This window comes from Egretta garzetta, unplaced genomic scaffold, assembly GCF_000687185.1.
Source record: "Egretta garzetta isolate BGI_Z169 unplaced genomic scaffold, ASM68718v1 scaffold788, whole genome shotgun sequence".
NCBI classification, from domain to species: domain Eukaryota; kingdom Metazoa; phylum Chordata; class Aves; order Pelecaniformes; family Ardeidae; genus Egretta; species Egretta garzetta.
The window spans coordinates 194417-216024 of record NW_009260668.1 but is presented as its reverse complement, the minus strand read 5'-3'; the positions used below and the strand labels follow the sequence as shown (position 1 = coordinate 216024).

Genomic DNA, 21608 nt, shown 5'->3' with positions numbered 1-21608 from the left:
TAATTGACTAGTTTAGATGCTGCGTATAGGATAAGATAGATTTATCTTATTTTATGCAGTAGAGTCCCCATGACTAGAAGGAAGTAACTGCCATGACTAGTTCAAACTTAATGAAAACCTTCACTTAGGTGAACAACATTCTTGAAGAATATTTAATGACTATTAAATATATTAATAACTATTTTTATAGTTAGATGCACTTGCAGCAAAATATTCTGTAGAACTCTACGAATCATTGTACTGCAGACTGGTTTTTTTTTTTCTCTCCAAAGATATCACTTCAATTTTTCCAGATTATTCAGCTTAAGGTCAAAAAACACTGGCTTTACAGAGAGGACACCACTACTGAAGGTTTCCTCAGAGGAAAATGGGTGAGCAACTTTCATTTTACTCAAAATATTTTTTTTCTAAGCTCTCTTCTATTTAATTGTGCATGGTTCTTTCTTATATCCTGACACCAAATCTGCTGGGAAATAAAGTGAATGGCAGGGGTTGTGAGCAGAGAATTACTCTGGAGAAACTTGAGTGGAAAGAAGGGGCTGTAAATGGGGAAGGGAAGGATGTAAGGTCTGAGGTCGGGGTGATTAGAGAGCCCCATGGATAGGCAACTGCAGGTTCTGTGCTCTCATTTCCTCCACGTGGTGTTACATCAGATGTGCTGGAAGACACAGCAAGGTCCTTATAGGGGGTTCACACACCAAAACCTGAGGTACATCTGTCTGGTGCATCAGAGAGCTGGTTCTCCCAGGTGCGCCTAAATGTCATGGGGTCTTTGTTTTTGCTCCCCAGTCTACTCAGCTGCGTCACCAAGGGGAGCTCAGTCTGTACTGAATAAATCTCTTTCTATGAGTTTTATGAATAAAATCTCTCACAGTGAACCTAAGGATATACAAGGTCAGTTGCATCTACTGTCTGCTGTAATAAACTACTGTTTTGTTTTATTATGTTTACGGAAAATGTGTGACAGGTTGCAGTGCATGGCTCTTCATAATCCAGATTTTACCACAGATGATGATTCATGGGACAACAGCTCTGCAGAATTTGAGCACAGGTTTCAACTGGGAAGTGAAATCACAAGTTTTTCCAGATCTGCTTCTTCTGAGAAATATGAAATCTTGGACCAACTTCATGTCAAGTTCAATTTGTCAAAGATGAGGTCTGAATTCAAACGTTCCTTTATTTTTTTTTTTTTTTATTTCTGCAGGGATTAGTTTTTAAGTAGAGATGTCTAGAAAATGATTTCTTTTCTGCAAATGAATAAAATAACACTCCATATTTAGGCCATATCTTGCCATTGATAGTTTATAAATAAACCCTGGTGAAATTGGTTACAGCCTTGACCTAGTGATCAATAGTCTGTTGTTCTTACAAGCATCAGTCACAGAAACTATTGTAAATTTGTTAATACATACCTTCTATATAGCTTTTAACATTTCTTTGAAACCATTTCTTAAAAGCTCCTTGGTTGATGCCACAGCTTTGTTCTTCATTGTTCTGTTGCTTTTATGAAATACTTTTATGTAATTAAAATATGTATCTAACACTTTCTTTCTGCAGTCATTATAGTAGCTTTTCACATATACAAAATGCAAAATCTAACTGAGCATTTTTCTATCTTTAAGTACATTTATATATATCACTCTTTACCTCAAAGTAGTCTTTTACCTCATTTAGGCATGGAGGAAATTGAATCATATTAACATATTTAACATATTAAAAGATACCAATGTGATAAGAGCTTACGTTCAAATTTTCTCAGGATACTTTTTCTTGGGATTTAACTATCAAACCTTTCAATCTTGGATACTAATTCCCTCTGCCCCTTCCAGAATTTCAGCAGTTTTTACTAGTTTGGTTTGGCTTCTGCACTGCAGATTTGCATAGAGCCCGGCACTGTGTGTCCGCATCTCCGTGTTGATCCGCAGAGCCTTTCCTGTGCACTTTTTCCCAATCTGTGCGTTGTCTTAGCTCATCACTTCACAATTGTTTTCCTCCTTTCATTGTGTGTACGGTATTGTGTGGAGTGCCACTCTCCTGCACCGCTGCTGAACAAATGGAGCGGGAGAATTTCAATGGCTGCAATTAGTGCAATATGAGCAGATGTGAAGAAGTTTGGCAGGCATCTTTCTTCACGCTCATGGTAGCTTTCCCTGGTATTTGACAGAACAAAGGCATCGAGCAGGAGCATAGAATGCATTGTTTCTGGTCCAGTGTGGGTTTATAGTCTGGGGAGTAGCACATTTCTCTGGCAGAACTTCCCGTGAAATATTTTCATTGCTATAGTGTGGGTTGTGCATATGAGGGCAGCTCCTTGGCTGTCGTAAATCACCATAACTCCGCTGAGATAATAAATGGAGCTAAACTGCCCGACACCACATGCAGATAAGACTAAAAATCATTTGGTTTAGAACAGGGGGTGAAATTCGTCATAGATTTATACTTCATGTATTTCTCACTGAAGTCAAATAGGATTGCACTGGAGGCACAGGATTTGGCACGGGGTTTGTACCTGCATTGCTGTGCCAGATTAGCGCTGTAGGAACAGACAGACTGCAAACCACAGGCAAGTCAAAGGCTGATCACTTCTTAACTGTAAGCTGTTAAAAACACTGTTTCCCTAATACAAAATGCCATGAAAACAAACAGACGGGAGGAAGAGAGCCTTCTAAATTCTACATTTAATAAAATAACCATTGCCAAAAGCTTTTTTATTATATCTTGCCAGCTCCTTTCAAAGAGTTTCTGTTATTTCCAGACAAGTGGTTATGAATTCATAAAGGCTTAATTAATGCTTTTTGATTTCTCTTATGTCTTAAAATCAAGTTATTGCTGTTTCTTGTTTCAATAATAATTTGAATTATTGTTATTATTAGAAATGATAATTTGGAATTACATACAGAATATATCAAATACATTAAAACTAAGCCAATCTGGACTGGGCTTTAATAATTCATAATATAAATTCTCAAAAATACCAAAATAGAACTGTAACATAGAGATGGGGAGAATGGACAAGTAGACTAGAGGATACATGACTAAGCTGGTACTAGGTAGTCTTCCATAAATCACGCAATACCAAAAGAAATTATCAGTTGTGAGGTGCTGATAATGGCTTTTGTTGTCATTTCCCTCTTTTCAAGCCTTTATTATCCTCTTCCCCCTCTCTGACACCTTGTTTTTGGTTGGAGCAGGGCTACCTGGCATTTCTGGAAGAAGCCACCTAGCCAGATTCCCCTCTTCCTCTCCCTTGTCTAGATTTTTATACCATGCAAAGTTTGTGTGGAGTCGCTACCACTTGTATTTCATAGGATATTGTAACCCCTTTATACCAGTTTGTCTGCGGTAATATATTTTTATTAGCTGCTGTTTTGTTTTTTTTTTTTTCTGCCTCTTTGGAGAGTTCTAAAGAGGAAGGGGTCTTTAGAGAACAATGTTTGTAGAAAATGGGTCTCCAGTCACTCATGCTGTTTTCAGTCAATGAACTTGATTTAGAGACTTTTTTCCACTGTGATTAAAAATTATTTCTGACTCTTTTCAGACTACTCTGCTTTAATATTTTGTTCTGTAGCACCTGTCAATGCTGCTATTTATTGCACTGTTCCCTTACCAACTCATTATCCTAGAAACTTGAAATGTTTTCCTTCTTGCTTGTCATCAGGCTTAAATCAAACCTAACATTTGTCATTCTGTCAGAAAAGCAATGTTTTAATGTTTACTTTTGAAAAAATGGAATAAGAACATCAATGCCTTCAATTAATTAAAAGATGCAATAGGGGCAAATCACCAAAAGGAGTTCTGTAAATTAAGACATCTGTGTAACATACTGATGGGCAGCAAGAAAATAATTAGTTAAGAGTCGCCTTTTATGGTAAGATTAAAAAAAAAGGTAATTTCAAAGTGCTACATCTTAAGATTTCTTATGTGAGAGCATGCATTTTCGACATCCACATTTTAATTTGGAGTGACTCCTGCTTAACTCACTCAGTAGTAAGCTCTGACACCTCAGAAAATTTGATGGCGTCAAATCTCCAAAACTGGGCATTCATTCAAAGACCTCAGATGTGCTATGGAAAAAAAATATCTAATTTTCTTAGTTGGTTTATCTAGAGAAGCTCATGAAGTATATTTGGTTTAAAGAGACACTGTTAGAACTGGGGGATTCTTAAAGCTTATTCTTGTCTCCAAGCTGTCTTTTCCCAACACCTTTCAGGTTGTATATCAGAAATCTAGTTTTGAGGAAGTCATTCATGATACCACCCTTCTATGCAATGACCTGTGCTTTCTGCTTGGCCATGCCAACTCCCTGCAGTGGCAATGCTCCTTTGCCTCCTTGGGAGAGACCAGGGTAAGCTGATGGGGCTCTGGGTCTCTCAGGGACCAGCAGTAGCAGCAGAGAAGTGGCTCCAGGTTCCAGCAGCAGCTCATGCTGCAGCCTGAGGGGTAAAGCCTCCTTCCCATGCAATGAGCTCCAGCTGGCAGCAGACCTGGGCCAGGAGGCCCTTATAGTCACCAAGGCTTCCTAAGCCCCTGCTGACCCCACGTAGTAGTGTCCATACTCTGACGCGGTATATTATCACCCATAAGTGCTCACCATGATGCTTCCAAAATGTCAGAGCTATTAGGAGAAAAAAAAGATTTGTCTTAAAGTAGCCATATAGTAAACACATGTTTCTTATGTTTCAGATGCTGTCTAAAATTCCTGAAAGTTTCAGGCCTTTTTATCTTTGTAGTTGTCTGCTCTGTAAGTATTGAATTAGCAACCCTCCCCCCTTCCCCTCTCCCCCCTTCAATTCCTTAGAATTCGTTCAAAAAGAGGTGTAATATTTGGTCTTAACTAATAAAAAAATTAGCTAGTAAAAAAATGTGCAAGATGGCAAAAAGTGAAAATACTGTGTGGGGCATTACGCCTATTGAGACCACTCTTTGATGCACCAGCCACCATCCTGGACAATGTGGTAGGGTAGGCAGTTGGGTTTGAGGAAGCAGCTTAAACTCAAATTTGTTTGTCCTTAATGCTTGCTTGTTGAATTTAGGGTGAGTCTTCAGATAGTGGCTAACACCTGGGGAATGTTCATAGGAATAAACATGCCAGGGAGGATCCACCAGCAATCACAGCGCTCCATGATGTGAAAGGCAGAAGGCCACAAAGAGGTAGGCAGCTCTGTACTGGGGCTGCCCGAGTGCTGCCCTCTGCTACCAAAATCTTCAAAATCAGCAAGCTCTTAGACTGAAAGACTTGAGAAACATTTCAAAAAGTTAGAATTTATCCTTTTAGCTGCTGTGAGGAACCCTTTTTTGGCTAGCAGCTCTTCTGTGTAAAAGACAAAACAGATGACACTCTGTATGTCCTCAGATATGGATAAAATAGACCCTTGGATAAAATACATTGAATATGTGACTTTGGCAGTGGCTTTACGGAAGGAATATTAGTCATTCCTGTTAAGTATCCCAGGGCTGCTTTTCAGCTGTGTTGGAAACCTACTTGAAAATACTGAAAGCAATCTTACTATTTAATGTACAGTTTGAAAGAGCCTTAAGTATTTGAGATAGGCTTCTCAGGTATTTTTCAGGTTTTGTGTTATTAATGAATGTTTGTTTTTTATCCTTGCCTTAGATTTTATTTGGCATTTATCCAGATCAAGGTGTGTCCTGGCAGATGTTGGCTGTGTCACCTCTGGAAGGCTTCTGTATCCTTCTTTCATTGAAAAAAAACAAACCAGAACTGGAGTTTCATTGATAAACTGGTTGAATGGGTGGGTGTTTTCTCTCATACCCTGAAAGGACTGGGTGTCCTCAGAGCCTGCACTCCATGTAGACACGTCCTTTGATGCAGGCCACAGTTGTGTTCCCTAGCCAAGTCGTACTGAATGGCCCCAGCCTGAGGCACCTTGTGCTGTCCATCCAGTCCTTGTGTCCAGTCTCTGCACAAAGCCAAGAGTGTGGAAGTGGGTTCTAGAGCCAGTGGGATCAAGGCTCAGCAAATACCTGGGACCATGACTAGAACATGCAACTGCCTGCAGCAACTGCACCCCAGGCCGGTTGTACACTGTCAGCTGTAACATATTTGTGGTGTATACTTGGACTGTGATGCTACCCAGTGAACTCCTTCAAAAGCAGGAAGTGAGATGGGTCACAGATATGTTTCCAGAACAGCTTAGTCCAGCTGTATGTATGGCTTTGTACATCTGTAGATACTTTCCAGTGGACGTGCAGATTCCTTTACAAATTTTCCATGCAGAATTGCTCAATAGTGAATTTAAGTCCACAGATTGCCAAGGAACTGTTCAAAAGAACAAGCAATAGAGTAAGCCAAAATAAAAATGATTCATCGCAGGTGAATGCAGACCTGAATGTGAAAAGTCTTTCAGGGATGAGCATTCAGTTAGTAAACAAATGAAATCTTTTTAGGCTAGACATTAGGAAAAACTTCTTCACTGAAAGGGTTGTCAGGCTCTGGAATGGGCTGCCCAGGGAGGTGGTAGAGTCCTCATCCCTGGAGGTATTTAAAAGAAGGATAGATGAGGTGCTTAGGGACATGGTTTAGTGGTGGGATGGCAGGGTTAGGTTAAAGGTTGGACTCGATGATCTTAAAGGTCTTTTCCAACCAAAGCGATTCTATGATTCTATGATTTTGTAAATACATTGCATGTCTTGTTCCCGCTATATTTCTAGTTCAATCAGTCTGATCCACAATCTGCTTGATTCTTTTTTCACTAGTGTTAGGAGATGATTCACCTATACATATATTTCACAAGCTCCTGGCAGGTGTCTTGTTTTGAAAAGGTGCAGTAGGATTTAATTTTTGATATGCTGATTTCTTTTCTATTTAACTAGGCAGTTCCATAGCTTTGATCAGGGAGAGTCCATTTTAAATAGATTTGATTATTATTATTCTTACTGTTGCCAGTAATGACACAATATAGCAGAACAATTAGTAGGGTAAATGAGGAACAAAAGGTTAGCGCTTGAGGACCATTGATAATTAATAGCTGAGATTGCTTTTTGGAAGAAAGCAAGTGAATATTTAGTTGTACCAGTGACAATTTCAGCTGTAAACTCCCATCAGTATCCTGTTCATGTCAATATTTTTGTCCTCCTTGAAGCTGTTGTTGAAAGCTCCTATATATGTTTGACCTCAAACAACATCAGGGCAGTCATGACCCAGTCTGCCAAAGGATGGTGTATTGGCAGCAAGTCTTTAATTTCAAGTTTTATTCAACTGTCATAACATAATTTGATGATTTTCCAGAGATATTGGGTTGTGAACCATAGCTGCTGCATTGTATACATTGACTCTGAAAACAGTTATTCCTTTTGCCTGTTTCAAGGAAGTGCTGGTGGGACTGGGATTTGAGTACAAAGAAGTGTTCCCATATTTCACATTTTACCTATCACATCAGGATGCTTTGAGCCAAATAGCTGTTAGCAGTCAGAATATAGCATTCCCCTTTCTTATTTGACAAACCTGGAGCTGAAGCTTCTTAGTTTGTGTCACATGTGTTGAAAACTGGATGTTCTGTCCCTGTGTTCCTACCTGAGGTCACTGAGCTGGGGGAAAATATGTGAGAGGCAAGCAGTCCAGCAAAGCCAAGCTTTGTTTTCAAGGTGATGTGGTAATGCAAGCAGAAGGGTCAAGGAGAAAGATTGCATTTCTAAATGATTTTTGGAAAAGGCATAAGCAATTCTAAATGTCATCCCCCATTGCTGCCAGTCTTCTTGTGAGCAGAAGCTCACATGGTCATCCTCCACTTTGTTGCAGTGAAGAAAGTACTCCTCTTTTTGGCTAGGCTTGGATAATGTTAATCATTCACACAGCAGTGCTGAAGGTGTGATTTTTGCTGGCTAACAGACTGCGGTATTCCCAGTGGACGTTAGGTGCTACTCTCTGAACATCTACAAGAATTTCATGGTAGGCTGGCAGGTGTACTAGAGTAGTCCTTGTCACAAAACCCTTAAAGGTTATTACATGAGACTGCTTTGGGTGGAGAATAAGTCTCTTAGCTCATATGATGCCAAAATATGCAAATGAGAAGTTTTTACTTCTTGCTTATGCCTCAAAAGCTGTTAAGAAGTATTGAATGGGCACTAATCACTAGATACTACTTTTTTTTTTTGTTTAAGTTCCATCATCTTATTTCTGTTTCTTTCCAGAAATACCCATGCACATTGATGTGTGTGTTATGGATGCGTGCTCATGCATACAGTGTGCCTGCATGCACTAGAAAAATCAAACCAAAGTTTGAAATATTTTTAAAAACCAAATCAAGTGATCCCCTTTGGACTTCATATCCTTTGTCATCCTGGTGTTACTTAGAGATTTGTGCTTTTTCTGTCATGCCCGTTAGATCTCAGGCTTGCTCAGCGGCAGACAAGACTTTCTGTCTCTGGTGATGGGAGAGACCCACATCAGCTGGCATGGGAGTGACCTGCTTTTCATATGACATGTCTTTTGCAGTTTTCCACCTGCTCTGGTTCCCATTAGTTTACGTTTCGATACCTGTATCTCTTGTTTGGATTTATTCTAGCTGTTTTTCTTCCCATTATCTTCTTTTTTCTATTAGCTCATTTGTATCTTCCTTTGCTTTACCCATCCTTATGGGTACAAACCTGGCATGTAGCACCGAGGTGTGTTGGCTGCAATTTCTGAAAACAACATCTAGCTTCCTGTGAATTAATAGAAGCTTTTGAGTCTGTAAGTTGGTTTTTTTGGGGGTTGGTTTTGGTTTTTTTTTTTTTTTTTTTTTTTTTAATACTTAATTTCCCTATTGGCACTAGATACAAATTCAGTGGATTTAGTATAGTTTTTCAAAATAGTGGTAATATTCCTTTTTGACAACACTTGGGATTTATTGGCTTATAAATTCTAACAGTCAGCTCTGTAATACCAGAAAGAAGTAAGTTTATACTGAAGCCTGGCTAAAGGACCCTTTTATGCAGGAAGCAAGATTCAATACCCCTAGTGATGTAAATGTGTGAAGCATTTTCAGATCTTTTGCTCAAAGGCTGTATGTTAAGTGGGGAGCATCAATAATTAATAAAAGAATGTGCCTTTTGAAAGTAGATTATAAAAATAGAAGAAGAGATAGAGAGCCTGAATAAATTCCAGCATTTCTTAGTTTAGTTACATGTAGCTATTATAAGACACGAACATTTTTATTTTCTGTAACTATTTGGCCATTCAAACCTTCAGGTAGCTTCTCTCCATTAACTGGTTTGCCAAAGACTGAATGAGAAGTATTCTTGTTCTTCTCCACAACTTACATAGTTTTTTTGACTTGAAGAATCTTCTGAAATGCTAAATGTACTCCACGTTCATTCCTTTGTTTCTAACAGCTTCTGCCCTGATCTAAGCAAAATTTTAACTTTTTCTCCAGCAGTGGGGAACAGAACTGTGCACTAACTTTTTGAATTGAACTAGGCTTTATGAAAGTAAAAAGTAGGTTTCATGGATTTGAATGGGGATTCATGGATGCTATTAAGAAATTATGCAATTAAACTGCACGCTAGCTCACTGCCATTTAAAGGAGTGTCCGTCTCCCTCAGACAGTGCTGCCTTTTCTTCCACTGTACCTGATACAACTATTGCTATTTCTACACTTATCAACAGTAGAAATATTTTCTTTTTACAAAAAAGGTAAATGTTCTTCCAGCACATTTCTGTGCAATGGATCTCACACCTACCAAATTGAGCTGTGAATTTCCATCCTTACTCTGTCCCTGACAAGTGTTTTGGCTACAGTCTTGTTTGCTTCCTTCTCAGCCTCTGTACTTGTTCCAGTTCCTGCTATAGGGCAAGGGAAAGTTCGATCAGTCTGGGGGAAGCAATTTCATTTTCCATTTTCAGACTGATTGTCAGAACTTCCCCGTCTTGGACCTGAAACCTGATAATAACTAGGGAATGGATTGTGAATTCTTTCTGAGTCTGGCCAAAGATCCTGCACTTTTATAAATATATTTTAAAGTCTTCCAGTCCTGATCTGATTTTTTGCTTTAAATGTTTGATATCTCCTCAGTAAAATTTTTGGAGCAAGGGCTGACATTTTTCAAGGCATATATTTGCACAGGACCCAGTGTGAAGGGTTTCTTACTCACTTGCTCTTTAGGTGCAAACCAAAACTTAATGAAAATGCATCATCTCATGTCATGGCTGAATGGGTCTCTGGTCCGTCCAAATCAAACAAAACCAGATATCAAATTGACTAGTCAGTGGCCATTTTCACTGACTTACCTCCCTCCTCAGTAGCTCTGAGAGATTTCATCACATCCAGTCCAGGATTAAGAACTCAAATTCAGAAAACAGAAGATGTATCTCAATAACAATAATATGTTGAAGTTTACATCATAGGTTACATTTCTCATTTCATTTGGATTGAGTAGAACTGTTTAGAACAATTCCACATATGGAAGTTGATGGGGATGCTCTAGACCAAGCAGACATAAGATGGGTAAATGTGCTGACCTTATTATCAAATTCCTTGTTGAACTTGCATGAGTTTGAATGATTGGTGCAACTGTGTTAATCATGGAGCAAGAAAAGGTCACTAGGAAAACTTGTAATCATGCCATGACCATTAGTGACACTGAAAATCACCTTTCCCACTCCCTGACCTAGAGGTATATATATAAAGAAAGACTGTGAGGCAAAAAATATAGTCAGATTTTAGCAGACTTTTCAGCTGCCATGGAGGTCCTAAAGATGGGTTCTTCTCCCAGGGAGCATAAATTAACTTAACGAAAGAAACAACCTCTCTAATCCATCTAGTTCTTTTTCCCCTTTGATTTTTTTTTTTTATTATTTTGTAACTCTGGTTCTCTACTGTCAGACCCTTCTCTGTCATTTTTCCTTGCAGAGCACATTTAAGAATCATTTATGTTTGTTGATGCTGTTGGAAATGTACTAAGCATTTTGGCCTGCAGGCAATGTTCAAGCTGCTAAACAGAAGGATGAAGACCAGGACCACATGCAGAGGCAGGCACAGCAGCAGAATCTAAAGGCATCATTGAGAAAATGCGGTAGAAAACAGTTTATGAAGGACTCACAAAACTTGTAGAACTGATGGAGCACAGAAAGAAAGGATGGACACAATGTAGATAAAAATGGAACCAGATTGCTGTCACTCCGAAAAGTAAATAAAAAAGGTTATAGAATATTATTTGGATGAGGAAACCAATAGGTGTAGAAAAGTGTGTGGTTCAACTTGGTATATTGTGAAGGAATGATGTAAAAAACAACCTCACAAGCTACAAACAGGGATAGGACATCAAAAGAGATAATTGCAAAGAGTAATGCAGAAATAAGCCCAGTCAAGGACAGCATGTAAAAATAGATGCTAAGACCCAGGCAGAATGCCTTCTTTTAAATGGTAATATCCTAGAGAAACTAGCGTGAATGACCTGGTCAAAAACTTGGTGAAAAATAATCGATAGGCGTAGTATTCTCAAGGTACTTTTACAGTAGGCAGAGTAGGTGTTAGAAGTAGATGTTAAAGAAAGCATAAAATCAGTCGTCTGCATGCAAATATAACAGAGAATCTCTGTCAATCATAGCTTTTCAGCTGGCTCTGTACATACTGAATTAATGGCACGATGGAGGTTAGAGCAGGGACTCAGTATTTCGGGAGTGACTCATCTCAGCTACACCTGAGTTAGTCATCCTAGGCTCTTGTTGTAGTTAATAGAGAGAACTGATGTTTCTCACAAGCAATTCCTCTCATCTTTGTGTGATGGTCTAAATTGAAGCAATGAATTCCATCTTAAAAGCACCCTCTTTTCACTGATTTTTAAGGGAGTAACCAACTCAGATGCAGATGTCCACAGTACAGCAGTATAAACTGCGATGAATGACTGCCAATTTAAATGTTTAGCCACTGCACCCCATTCCATCATGTTGTCTACATATGCTACAAAAAAGTAAAGTGATGTGAGGTGACCCTCAGACACCTGTTAATACCTTCTAGGAGCAGCTAGTCAGAAAACCGAGATCAGGAAAAACAGCGCTTGGTTTAGCTCTGAGCAGTGGACCCAGTCTGGTCCAGATATGAATACAGACAGCCACTGTATAACAGTGCACAAAGCATACACAACCCCAAATCTCTTGACAGGATAATTCACAGCAATAATATAATTTCTAGAATGGAACTACATAAAAATGAGGCAGCTTAGCTAAAGTGAAATAAAAAATAACAGCTCTGGCTGTAAATCTTGTCAGGGAGATTTTTTGCTTTGAAGGGGCACACTGGAGGCCACGTTACAAAAAAAGTTCAGAAAAGACAGGAAGTCCCAGCATGATTAAGTTGCAGAATAAAAGGGGATATTAGAAGTAAAAAGACAGTTTTCCCAAAAGTTAGTCACATCTGAATGATTAAAATGTAGAGGAAATCACATTCTGGCAATTTAAGGGAAATATAAAACCAAAATAAGGCAGAACAAAAATATTCTGAAGAGCAGCTTGATAAAAAAATAATCACATTTTCATTCATATAAGTGTGGCTCAAGTTTTCTCTTGGTTTATTTTGTTTCCACCTTTCATAAAGGCTCTGATCTGCTAGAGTCTAACAATGGAATTATGACAAAATCTCTAAATATTGTTTGGAGAAAGATAACTCTCATAGGATTTCAGAGCCTCAGTGCAGACTGGTGAATGATGTTCAGTTGCACTTGCGATCAAAGGAGAACCTGTTTTGCTAGGGCTCTTCCTGATGGTTTTATAAATGCACAGAAAGGAATGGAAAAACTTCTAAGGTTTAATTTTTTCCCCCTTTAATTTTAAGCATCCTTTATAATAGCTCCTGAATGTGTCATCTAGGTAATTACAAAATTTATTTTAAAAGTGTTGCTTAAAAGGAAGATGCCATAATTATATGCACCTGAAGCTTTTCAAGACATAAATTACTGGCTACACTCCTAATAAAAGGCAGACTGTCAAGAGGAGTCCCAAATCATTGGGTTAACAACTTCAGGTCAGCAGGCCTTTTAGAAGGTACAATTAATATCTCTACCTAAAGGTATAGCTATAGTTCCAGTTCAGACTAATATTATGTATTAATTAGGACACAGAAAAACTGTGATGCCAAATCACCCTTAAAACCTTCAGAACCAGAAAGGAACTGTTGCAATTTGTATTTATGCTTGCTGAGGGCTGTGTGTGTAAATTCTCCTGACTGGAGGTGGTCTCCTGATTTGTTGCCTGTGAGGTTACTTTTTTTTTTATCATTTCCTGTGTGATTCCTTTAAGCAAATAGATGCTTGGGAGGTTAATTCCTAATGAACGGCATGTGAATGACACTGATGGCGATTGCTCTGTTCACTGTGCTAAGCAGGGTGACATTTATGTTACTTTGCAACGCATTGGCTGCTCACCTGCCACTAGATCTGCTAGGGTCTTTTTTGGGTTAGTGTGAGAGACATCTCTTTTCTATATCTAGTTCACGTATGCAATAACTCTTTTAAAGATGAAGGACCTCTGCATAATGTCACAAAGCTTTCCCCATTAGAGACTGGTTTACCACAGACAGCCTTACTGGGGCTCACTGGGAAGCAGGGCACAGCACTGCCCAGAGTCCACTCTAACTATACTGTTTTTTCTTCTCTTGTTAAAATCTCTGAGTTCTGTGGGCAACAAAACATCTTTCCGGGAAAATCCTTCTGGTAGGTATATGATCTTGTACATTTTTTTTTGCAATGGATTCACTCTTTGTAGTATGCTCAATTAAATGTCAGATGTTAAAACTGCTAAGATACTCAAGCATGTGATTAAGTCACGTGATTTCAACAAAACGCATATGTGTGAAATCAAGTTTCTTTTCCCTTAGAATTTTTTTTTGTTGGTGGTGATGCCGTAGTTTTCTATCTGGTCACAGATAGGAGAAAAACAATTACAATATCGCTCTATTATAGAAACAAATGGGCTGTGAATGGTTTAAAAGCTCAGATTTTCCCTCTTCCCCAAACCCACAGGGATGCTTCATTCTCAATCATGCCAGAAGGGGACTATTGCAATACTAAGTTTAAATAGTTCTAGTTGTATTGGGACTAACAGACCCAGATTTCCAATGGATTTGTGGATCATGGTTGGCTGATTTCTGAATTATATTAGATTAGGAATGTAGCTTGACCACACCTCATGCTAGATATCCAAGAGAGAAAGAAAGAAAAAGTAGACAAAGGAGCTGGAAGAGAGAGAGTTTGTGAGCACTCCAACCAAGTGGAGCTTGAAAATATGTCTTTCAGATGTTTGAAAAATTGTAACATTTTGACCAAAAAACAAATACTCTGGCATGAATAGGACATTGATTCTGATTTAGTTTTCCCTGTGGTTGGAGCTTCTACAATGTTTTCCCGAGTACAAATTCTGTGATGTTTGAATTGCGAAGCTAATGATGCAGCCTTTCGTCTAGTACAAGCACTTAAAGAGCCTTACTTCTCTGTCTCCCTGTGTATTTCCGTATGCTATTTTGGAGCTTTGGTTCATCTACAGTGTCAGCTGAAAGCACTGGTGATCTCAAAAGTCACTAGGAAAGGACAGATGTATTTGTTCTGAACCCATAACTCCTGTTTCCTTGGGTAACCCGGTCAAAACAGTGCTATTTGGTGAGGAAGTGGATATCTATGTTGTTCTTTTCATAGAGTCTTAAGCATTTTAGCTGAAGAACGTGTTTTTCAATATAAGTTGACTAATCTATATTTTTTAATGGAATTTGTACAGCCTATAACTCATTTTTACTGGAAATTTACACCTTAACAACTTTATTAACAGCTATGAATCTGACCGATTTTCGTGATTCTGCTCTGTTGAAGTTAGACATAGGAGGCCCATTCATAGAAGATGTAGTTAATCAGCAAGCAGAGGAATATATTGTAGTACAAATCAGCCAGAATGAAGATGCTGGATCAAGGAGGAGACGCCAGCAGCAGGTGATGGCCTTTACGTTTTCTTTCACTTTTTCTGAGATGTGTTTTATCACTTGTATTTCCATCATCATTGTGTGGATCAATTGGTAGTGCTTTTCCCTGCTGTGAAGTGTGTCAACATCAGCATTAGAAAACTTATTAGAATAAGAGTAAATTTATATTTTCTTTTGTCTTCGTAAGACTTCCTTTATTAAAATTTTGTAAAACTTATGCCCCTTGACTGACACTTAGCATGGATGTTCTTGTGTTTAAAATTGGCAGCATTTCAAAAGTTGTCTTAGAAGGAAGAAACAAGTGCAAAGTGCCTTTTTGCACTCACTGAAATACATTTTCACATTTTGTTGCAAATTATTTTCTCAAACATGTGTCACATTTATTGGCTTTATTTCTCTTATGGCTTTCTCATTGTTGATGTTGTTTGTAACAAGTTCCTGCTGCTCTCTCCCAGAGAACTCAGTGAAGGAGGATCTTGTACAGCCTGCCGTTGTACATCACTGAAGAATAAAAATAAGCTTCATCATTTTATAAATAGTATTGTTGTACAGACAACTGCCTCCCTTTCTGTACACATGACAGGATGGCTTGCCTCTACCAGTGACAGCACACCTGAGCAATGCCATCAGTATTCCTGCTTACACCCAATCTCACAGTCTACAGCGAAGGATTAGCCCCACTACCTTGGCATGACAAAATAATGTCAATTACTCTCTTAACCCACCCACCCCCATGACGAGGAGGCTGCTGTAACCTGTGCTGCTGGCGGTGATCCCCAAGCAGCCTGCGTGCTGCTGTGGGGCAGCCAATGAGCAGTTGGCCGCAGCAGCTCACCTCTGCTGGCACGCCAGCGGTGGTCCTGACATGATCAAAGGAGTAGGTAGCCAAATTAACCCTCCCTGCCTGCATGCTCCTCAGGCATTTCTCTGTGTTGGATGTTTCAAGCTGAATGATTAAGATGGGGTTTTTTTCTGCATACAAGGTCAGGATAGGATTAGGATTTAGGCTGCAATTAATGAAATTTGAACATTTTTTTTTAAGTTCCTCTTCTTTAAATAAGAGAGAATATTTGTATCTACATTTAAAGAGTATTGGCTGAACTTGCATGAATATCAGTGTGTAGTAATGGGCAAAGTTTCAGAAAGTGTTTATTTTCTGCAGATTTTTCGTCTCTCTTTGCTAGAAGATCAGCAAACACGAATTTTGTTTACTGAAATTCTGCCATGTCCTCTTCATAATGTCTGGGGGTATGACGTTGCTCCTGGGCTTCTCATTGTCTGTACCTAATGTATGTTAGTTTCCTTCCCAGGCAGTCTTTGGGAGTGAACCATATTGTTGTCCCTGAGCCTAGCTGCCCCTTATAGTCAATGCAAAGTGTGATTTGGCGTCCCCTATCTGGAGCACCTCCTGGAGGTGTCTCTCACTTCATTGATTGAGTGAGGGAATCAGGATGAGTTTGCTCCAATGTGAGCACCTGTAACATACCTAATCAGGTGGAATTAATTTAGGGTGATGTGTTATGCCCTGTCCACAAAAAATTCTTCTAAATGGACAGGAGAGAGAACAAAGAGGAATAAAGCCCTAAATGAGAGACATAGCACTTTCACTGACTTTTATTAATATTGCCAAATATGACTCTCTTGCAGGTGGTATACAACTGGTCTCTACCCTTAAGTTCAAGAAGAAATCATCAAATCATCACAACTAGAACCTTTCAGATACCAAACAGGTTGGTTAAGAGACTGAGAAATGATCCGTTGAACTAGTAATTTACATAGACTTGACTATGAAGGAACAGATAATGTTTTAAAAATAATCTATCACCACCTGTTTCAGAGGGGCAGGAAAGGATGACTTCTTGTTGCTTTTTAAAATGGATTTACAAGGATGGTTTGTACCTGAGTTACTTTCCAAACAACGCTATTTAGAGGGATAGAGTGAAAATGTTTGAAAAGTTGCCTGCGATTGTAAAGATATAACATATATATGTATATTTATAGGTACTCAATATAAAATCAGTGCATAAATAAAACTAATGGTATTGCATTCCAGAAATAAGCAAAACTTCTCTTTCTTTCATCAGAGGCACCATCTTCATAAACATTCAAGCTTTCCTACAGGAGCCTGGAAGTGTTCCTCTCTCCATGAAGCATCAATACCTTCATGCAAATATAGAGGCACAAGTAACAATTGCGTCCATCATCTTAGTTGGTGTCTACGTGCTGATAATACTGGAAGTAAGCCAGTTTTGTACTTTGATCTTGTTTTTCCCCTACATTGTAAACAGAGCACAAGGAAGGGTTTAGTTAGAAATGGAGTCTGAGTTAACATGAAGTAGTCAAGGGACAGGGAACTTTAAACATACATTGCATCATCATTCCAAAGCCTTGAGGTACCAAACCCAATGAAGATGCATTGCATGAGCACTAAGGATGGAAAACGTGTCAGAAACAGCACAGGGCTCCAACTGACTTGTTTGAACTGAAAACGCCTACTGTCTGATTATCCTGAAATAAAGAACAGATACAGAGAGGAACATTATTATTTTTTTTAACTCATGTGAGCATTGTCACTGTCAATGAATTCTTCAAGTTGAATCACACTTGATTTACACTACTGTGAAAAAAAAAAGTGATGAATCAAATGAATTCTACAAGGTGCTCCATAGTAAATATATCCAGCATGCTCATTTTTCTTCCACATCCCTTGTGTATTTTAAGCTTTTCATCCTGTTACCTGTTGAAATAGTAAGATAGTTGAACACCTTTTAATCAAGTATCAATATTTGGCACACATAACATAACAGATGCTTCAGACATTTAAGTTATTTTGTTCAGCAATGGTTATTTATTTATGAAGCTAAAAATGCCTCCCTGTACTTTATAAATGAGCAGAGTTATAATTTTAAGTGTGGAGGGGGATTGGAATAGATTTTACTCTAAATACATGTAGGCATGCAGCACAGCACCAAAATAATCTTAATATTTTTAAATGCAGATTTTATTTTCAAAAACCCCCAACTAAACAACCCTTTAGCAATTGCAAAAACATCAGATTTTTAATGTATGTAAAGGCTGTTTTCATGTTTACATCCTAGAAAGCTGCTTTGGAACAATTCCTGTGTAAAAGGAAATAAGGGCTCGAAACTGAAAAGAAAATCCAAGGAAAGCATGCATTTTCCTGTTGCTTCTAACAAAAAGCTTTAAAAGAACTCATTAGCTTATTGTTTCTGTGAAAAGATCAAGGAAAAATTTCTGCTGTTGGCAGAAAAATTATTTCTGCAAATTGAAAGGTAGAAATAGATACTTGTAAGTAAACTTTTTTTGAATTTTAAAATGTGGAAAGCCACCTATTGCATTTTGAGGTTAGGGTTGGTTTTTTTTTTTCCCCATAACATTGGTAGGAATGACAAATGATACAACCAGAGTAATTTTTAAACTAAAAATATATAAGCTGGAAATAACTGTAATAGAAACAAAAATTGACTGTTGTTTGTCTCCCTCATGGATCTCTTTCAAGAGATGGATGCTAATATTGTTAGAATATATAATAGCGGCTTACCTTATATTCAGTATGTATAAATTTAGTGCCTGAAGTCCTGCTTTTTCAACACATTGCACTCTCTCATCACTGTTAGAGAAAACAATTGGTCTTGCTGCAGGAGAGATCTCTCACGGATTTTCATTTTCACCGTTGCTGCTCCCCATCTTTTATCAGACTCTACTAGTTTCCTGTGTTTTATTACTTGTCATTGGCAATACAGGTTCAACTTCAGATAGTGTGGACCCCCGAACAAGTTTTAGAGCTACACTTTCACGTATTTTCTTATAATGATTAAGAAAGAGACAACCTTTTTTCTGTTACAACTCACAAGAGCCACCAAAAGGTGTGCCTCTTGCTCCTCCTGCACAGCCCTTTTACCCAAACATGAATCGCAGATCTTGTGCCCACAACCTCCTCAATCCCACTGTCCTTGTCTTTTGATGCTTCCTCCCCCTTCTTCCCTTGCCCTTCGCTACCTTACTCACCAGGGAGTGTGTGGGAGAACAGGCTGCAAGAGCTTCTGCCTCCTGCAGGTACAGGTGATGGGGAAAAAGCTGATGAAGTAAGAGGTTCCAGTTGGAAAATGAAGTGCGTTTACTGTAAACTGTCATCTTCTCCAAACTTGCACCACTGTAAAGAGACAGGGTAAATTCTGCTTTGAGGCAGCTGTTTGCCTCTATGTTGGCATCAAATTGCTAGGAGGTCAACATATGTCAAGTGCCAGTCCTTGTCGAGGAGAAGTCTTAGCTGTCTCAGGATGTACTGTTCCTCAGAAAACACGTTAAGCTGTTGAACCGTGTTTCTTCAGACATTTATTTTAAGTGTTGTTTCTTTTGAAACTAATTACATGTTGCATATTCACAAAATACAAATATGTTTCTGGTAAAAGAAGATGCCTCTTTTTCCTCTAATTTCTAATGATTTATTTTTTTATGCTTACCACAAATATGAATATTTTATTACTTCATAATCCTACTCTGCCTCTTGAAATTTTGGTATATTTATTTTAACTCTCTTCAGATGGACATCTCTTAGTTATATTTTCTGTTTGAAATCTGTGTGGTTTTTTTTTTTTCCCCATGTAATCATCCTTTCCTTCAGTAACTAGACATTCATTCTCTTGAAATTGATTTTTCTTCAAATATCGATCAGTTCCCTCTTTGCATTTCAGTTTTCTGTTCACTCCCCTTCTCCCAGAGGAGAAAGGAGAAACAAATTCTGCTTCTTGTAGTAGTTTTGGATTAATCTAACCTATACTATTTTATAGACTTGTTGAAAACAATGAAGTATTTCATTTTGTTCTTGGAAGCCTACACTGCACAGGAAATTAAAGCAAGAGTATGTTAAAAAAAAAAAAAAAAAAGTGTGCCAGATTTACCTTTGTTGTTCTCAGCTCCACCGCCTGACCCTTCAGGATTACTGGGGAACATAGGTAAGATGGGCTATGTTTTCACATTGGACTACAGGGACATCTGGTGTAAAGTGCTGATGTACAGAGTTCTGCGCTGATGTTATTGTACTAAATTAGTTCACACAGTATTTCTGGATAGGCTTTTTCTACTTTTGATCCTCAAAATGTGTATCCCATTTTGATTGAAAACTTGGAAAAAAATCAAACAAAAAAATCTTAGAAAAATTTATTTTTTACACTTTTCTGCTGCAAACATCTTTGTTCTTTCAGCTAAGAGTGCATTTTTAGTTTTGTTGTCTTTGATTTCCATTCTTTTTCCTGCAAAGCCTTTTTCTATGTATATAAGTAAAGTGACTATTTACACCCCCTTCACTGGGATTCAATAAGCAGTGGCGTATGGTTGTTTCTGGTGGCACAGCGTAATCAAGGAAAAGGAGTGTGGATAAAATCTCATTGTTTCCTCTTTCCAATACAGTAAGATATCTTTGATTGCTCCTGTTTCGCCCAGATTTGTATATAAAGAGAATGGGATAATACACTGGTTATCCTGAAAAGAAATCTCTCTGCTTATCTTGTGGGTTAAAATGGAGTGTTAGCTGTTTATGAAACCTAAATGAGCAAAACCAGAAACAAATACAAAGGTAATGGCATTTTTGAAGCTGTTTCATTTTATTTAGTCAGGAGCAAAGGCAGAATAACATTCATTTTATTAAATTAAAAAAAAAAAAAAAAGAGATACCAATAGCACATCAAATGGCAGAAAAGTGATACCATCAAGTATCAGAAATTCTGTGAGAGCCTCCACAGCACTTGTTTTATCACAGGAGCTATCATTTAATTTCATATCCCGTCTTGTAGGTATCCCTGAAAAAGATCTTTCGAGGATCTTTCAAATGACAGTTTAATGATCTGACATCTTGAATAACATTTACATGTCTGTATTTCTCCTTAAAACACAAATACTTGAGAGTGCAAGATCCGACCTTAAAAGCTCTACGTTCTTACTAACATGAAGTATGGGCTTATAATCACATTTTTTATTACTTTAATGGAAATGGAGGGTGTCAGTGTCTCTTCATAATACTTTTCTATTATTAACTAGCTTAAATTACGAATAAACATCCCCTAAGCTTAATTTCTTTAACTCAAAGCAGAGTGATTTTTAACAGCATCTAACCAGCAGAAATAAGCTGCAGACAGCAATGCTTTTATGTGGTTCAGTCCGAGCATTATTCTAGCATTGTGGGCCGGTTGAACCAGTGTTTCCTCACAGGAAGCATTTTTACAAATGAAAGAAGATGTTTGTTATTACTGCTGTCTACTCTCGCACAGTCCAGTTTTTGTTTATTTTCAGTAATGAGGCTATTTATTTGCACAGGGAAAATTATGCTTCAGAGCAGGAATAGGAAAACGGAAGAAATATTCACTGGTATACAAAGCATAATGCTGAGTGATGGCAATAGGCTGATCTTAAGGGAGAGTTTTTCCAATGAGAAAAATCACAGAAACTAGCGATCAGCTTACTCGGCATGGTTTCTCACTTCCCATCCATTCTCATATTGATCTGTCTTTAAATATAGACAGAGGAGAGTGTGGATTAGAGTGTTCCCACCTCCACGTATATCCTACCAAAAGATTGGTAGCCAAGGGACAGAAGAAAATCCATAGCCTTTATTGGAAAAGACGGTGTAAAAAAGAAAATTGTAGCTGCTGCTCCCTCTGGCCTTTGTGGGAGAGAACGTATTCCTGC

The 21608-nt window shown here is 38.3% G+C and overlaps 1 protein-coding gene across 1 annotated transcript in view; it reads left to right on the top strand.

The window, feature by feature from the left end:
- Positions 1-21608, top strand: part of OCA2 (OCA2 melanosomal transmembrane protein) — a 181447-nt gene that overhangs the window by 22725 nt on the left and 137114 nt on the right. Inside the window, exons 2-8 of the mRNA XM_009645648.2 lie at positions 273-371; positions 968-1156; positions 4684-4741; positions 5615-5687; positions 14756-14913; positions 16551-16633; positions 16988-17141. Of these exons, the coding sequence (XP_009643943.1) occupies positions 273-371; positions 968-1156; positions 4684-4741; positions 5615-5687; positions 14756-14913; positions 16551-16633; positions 16988-17141 (814 nt within the window). The remainder of the gene's footprint in view (positions 1-272; positions 372-967; positions 1157-4683; positions 4742-5614; positions 5688-14755; positions 14914-16550; positions 16634-16987; positions 17142-21608) is intronic.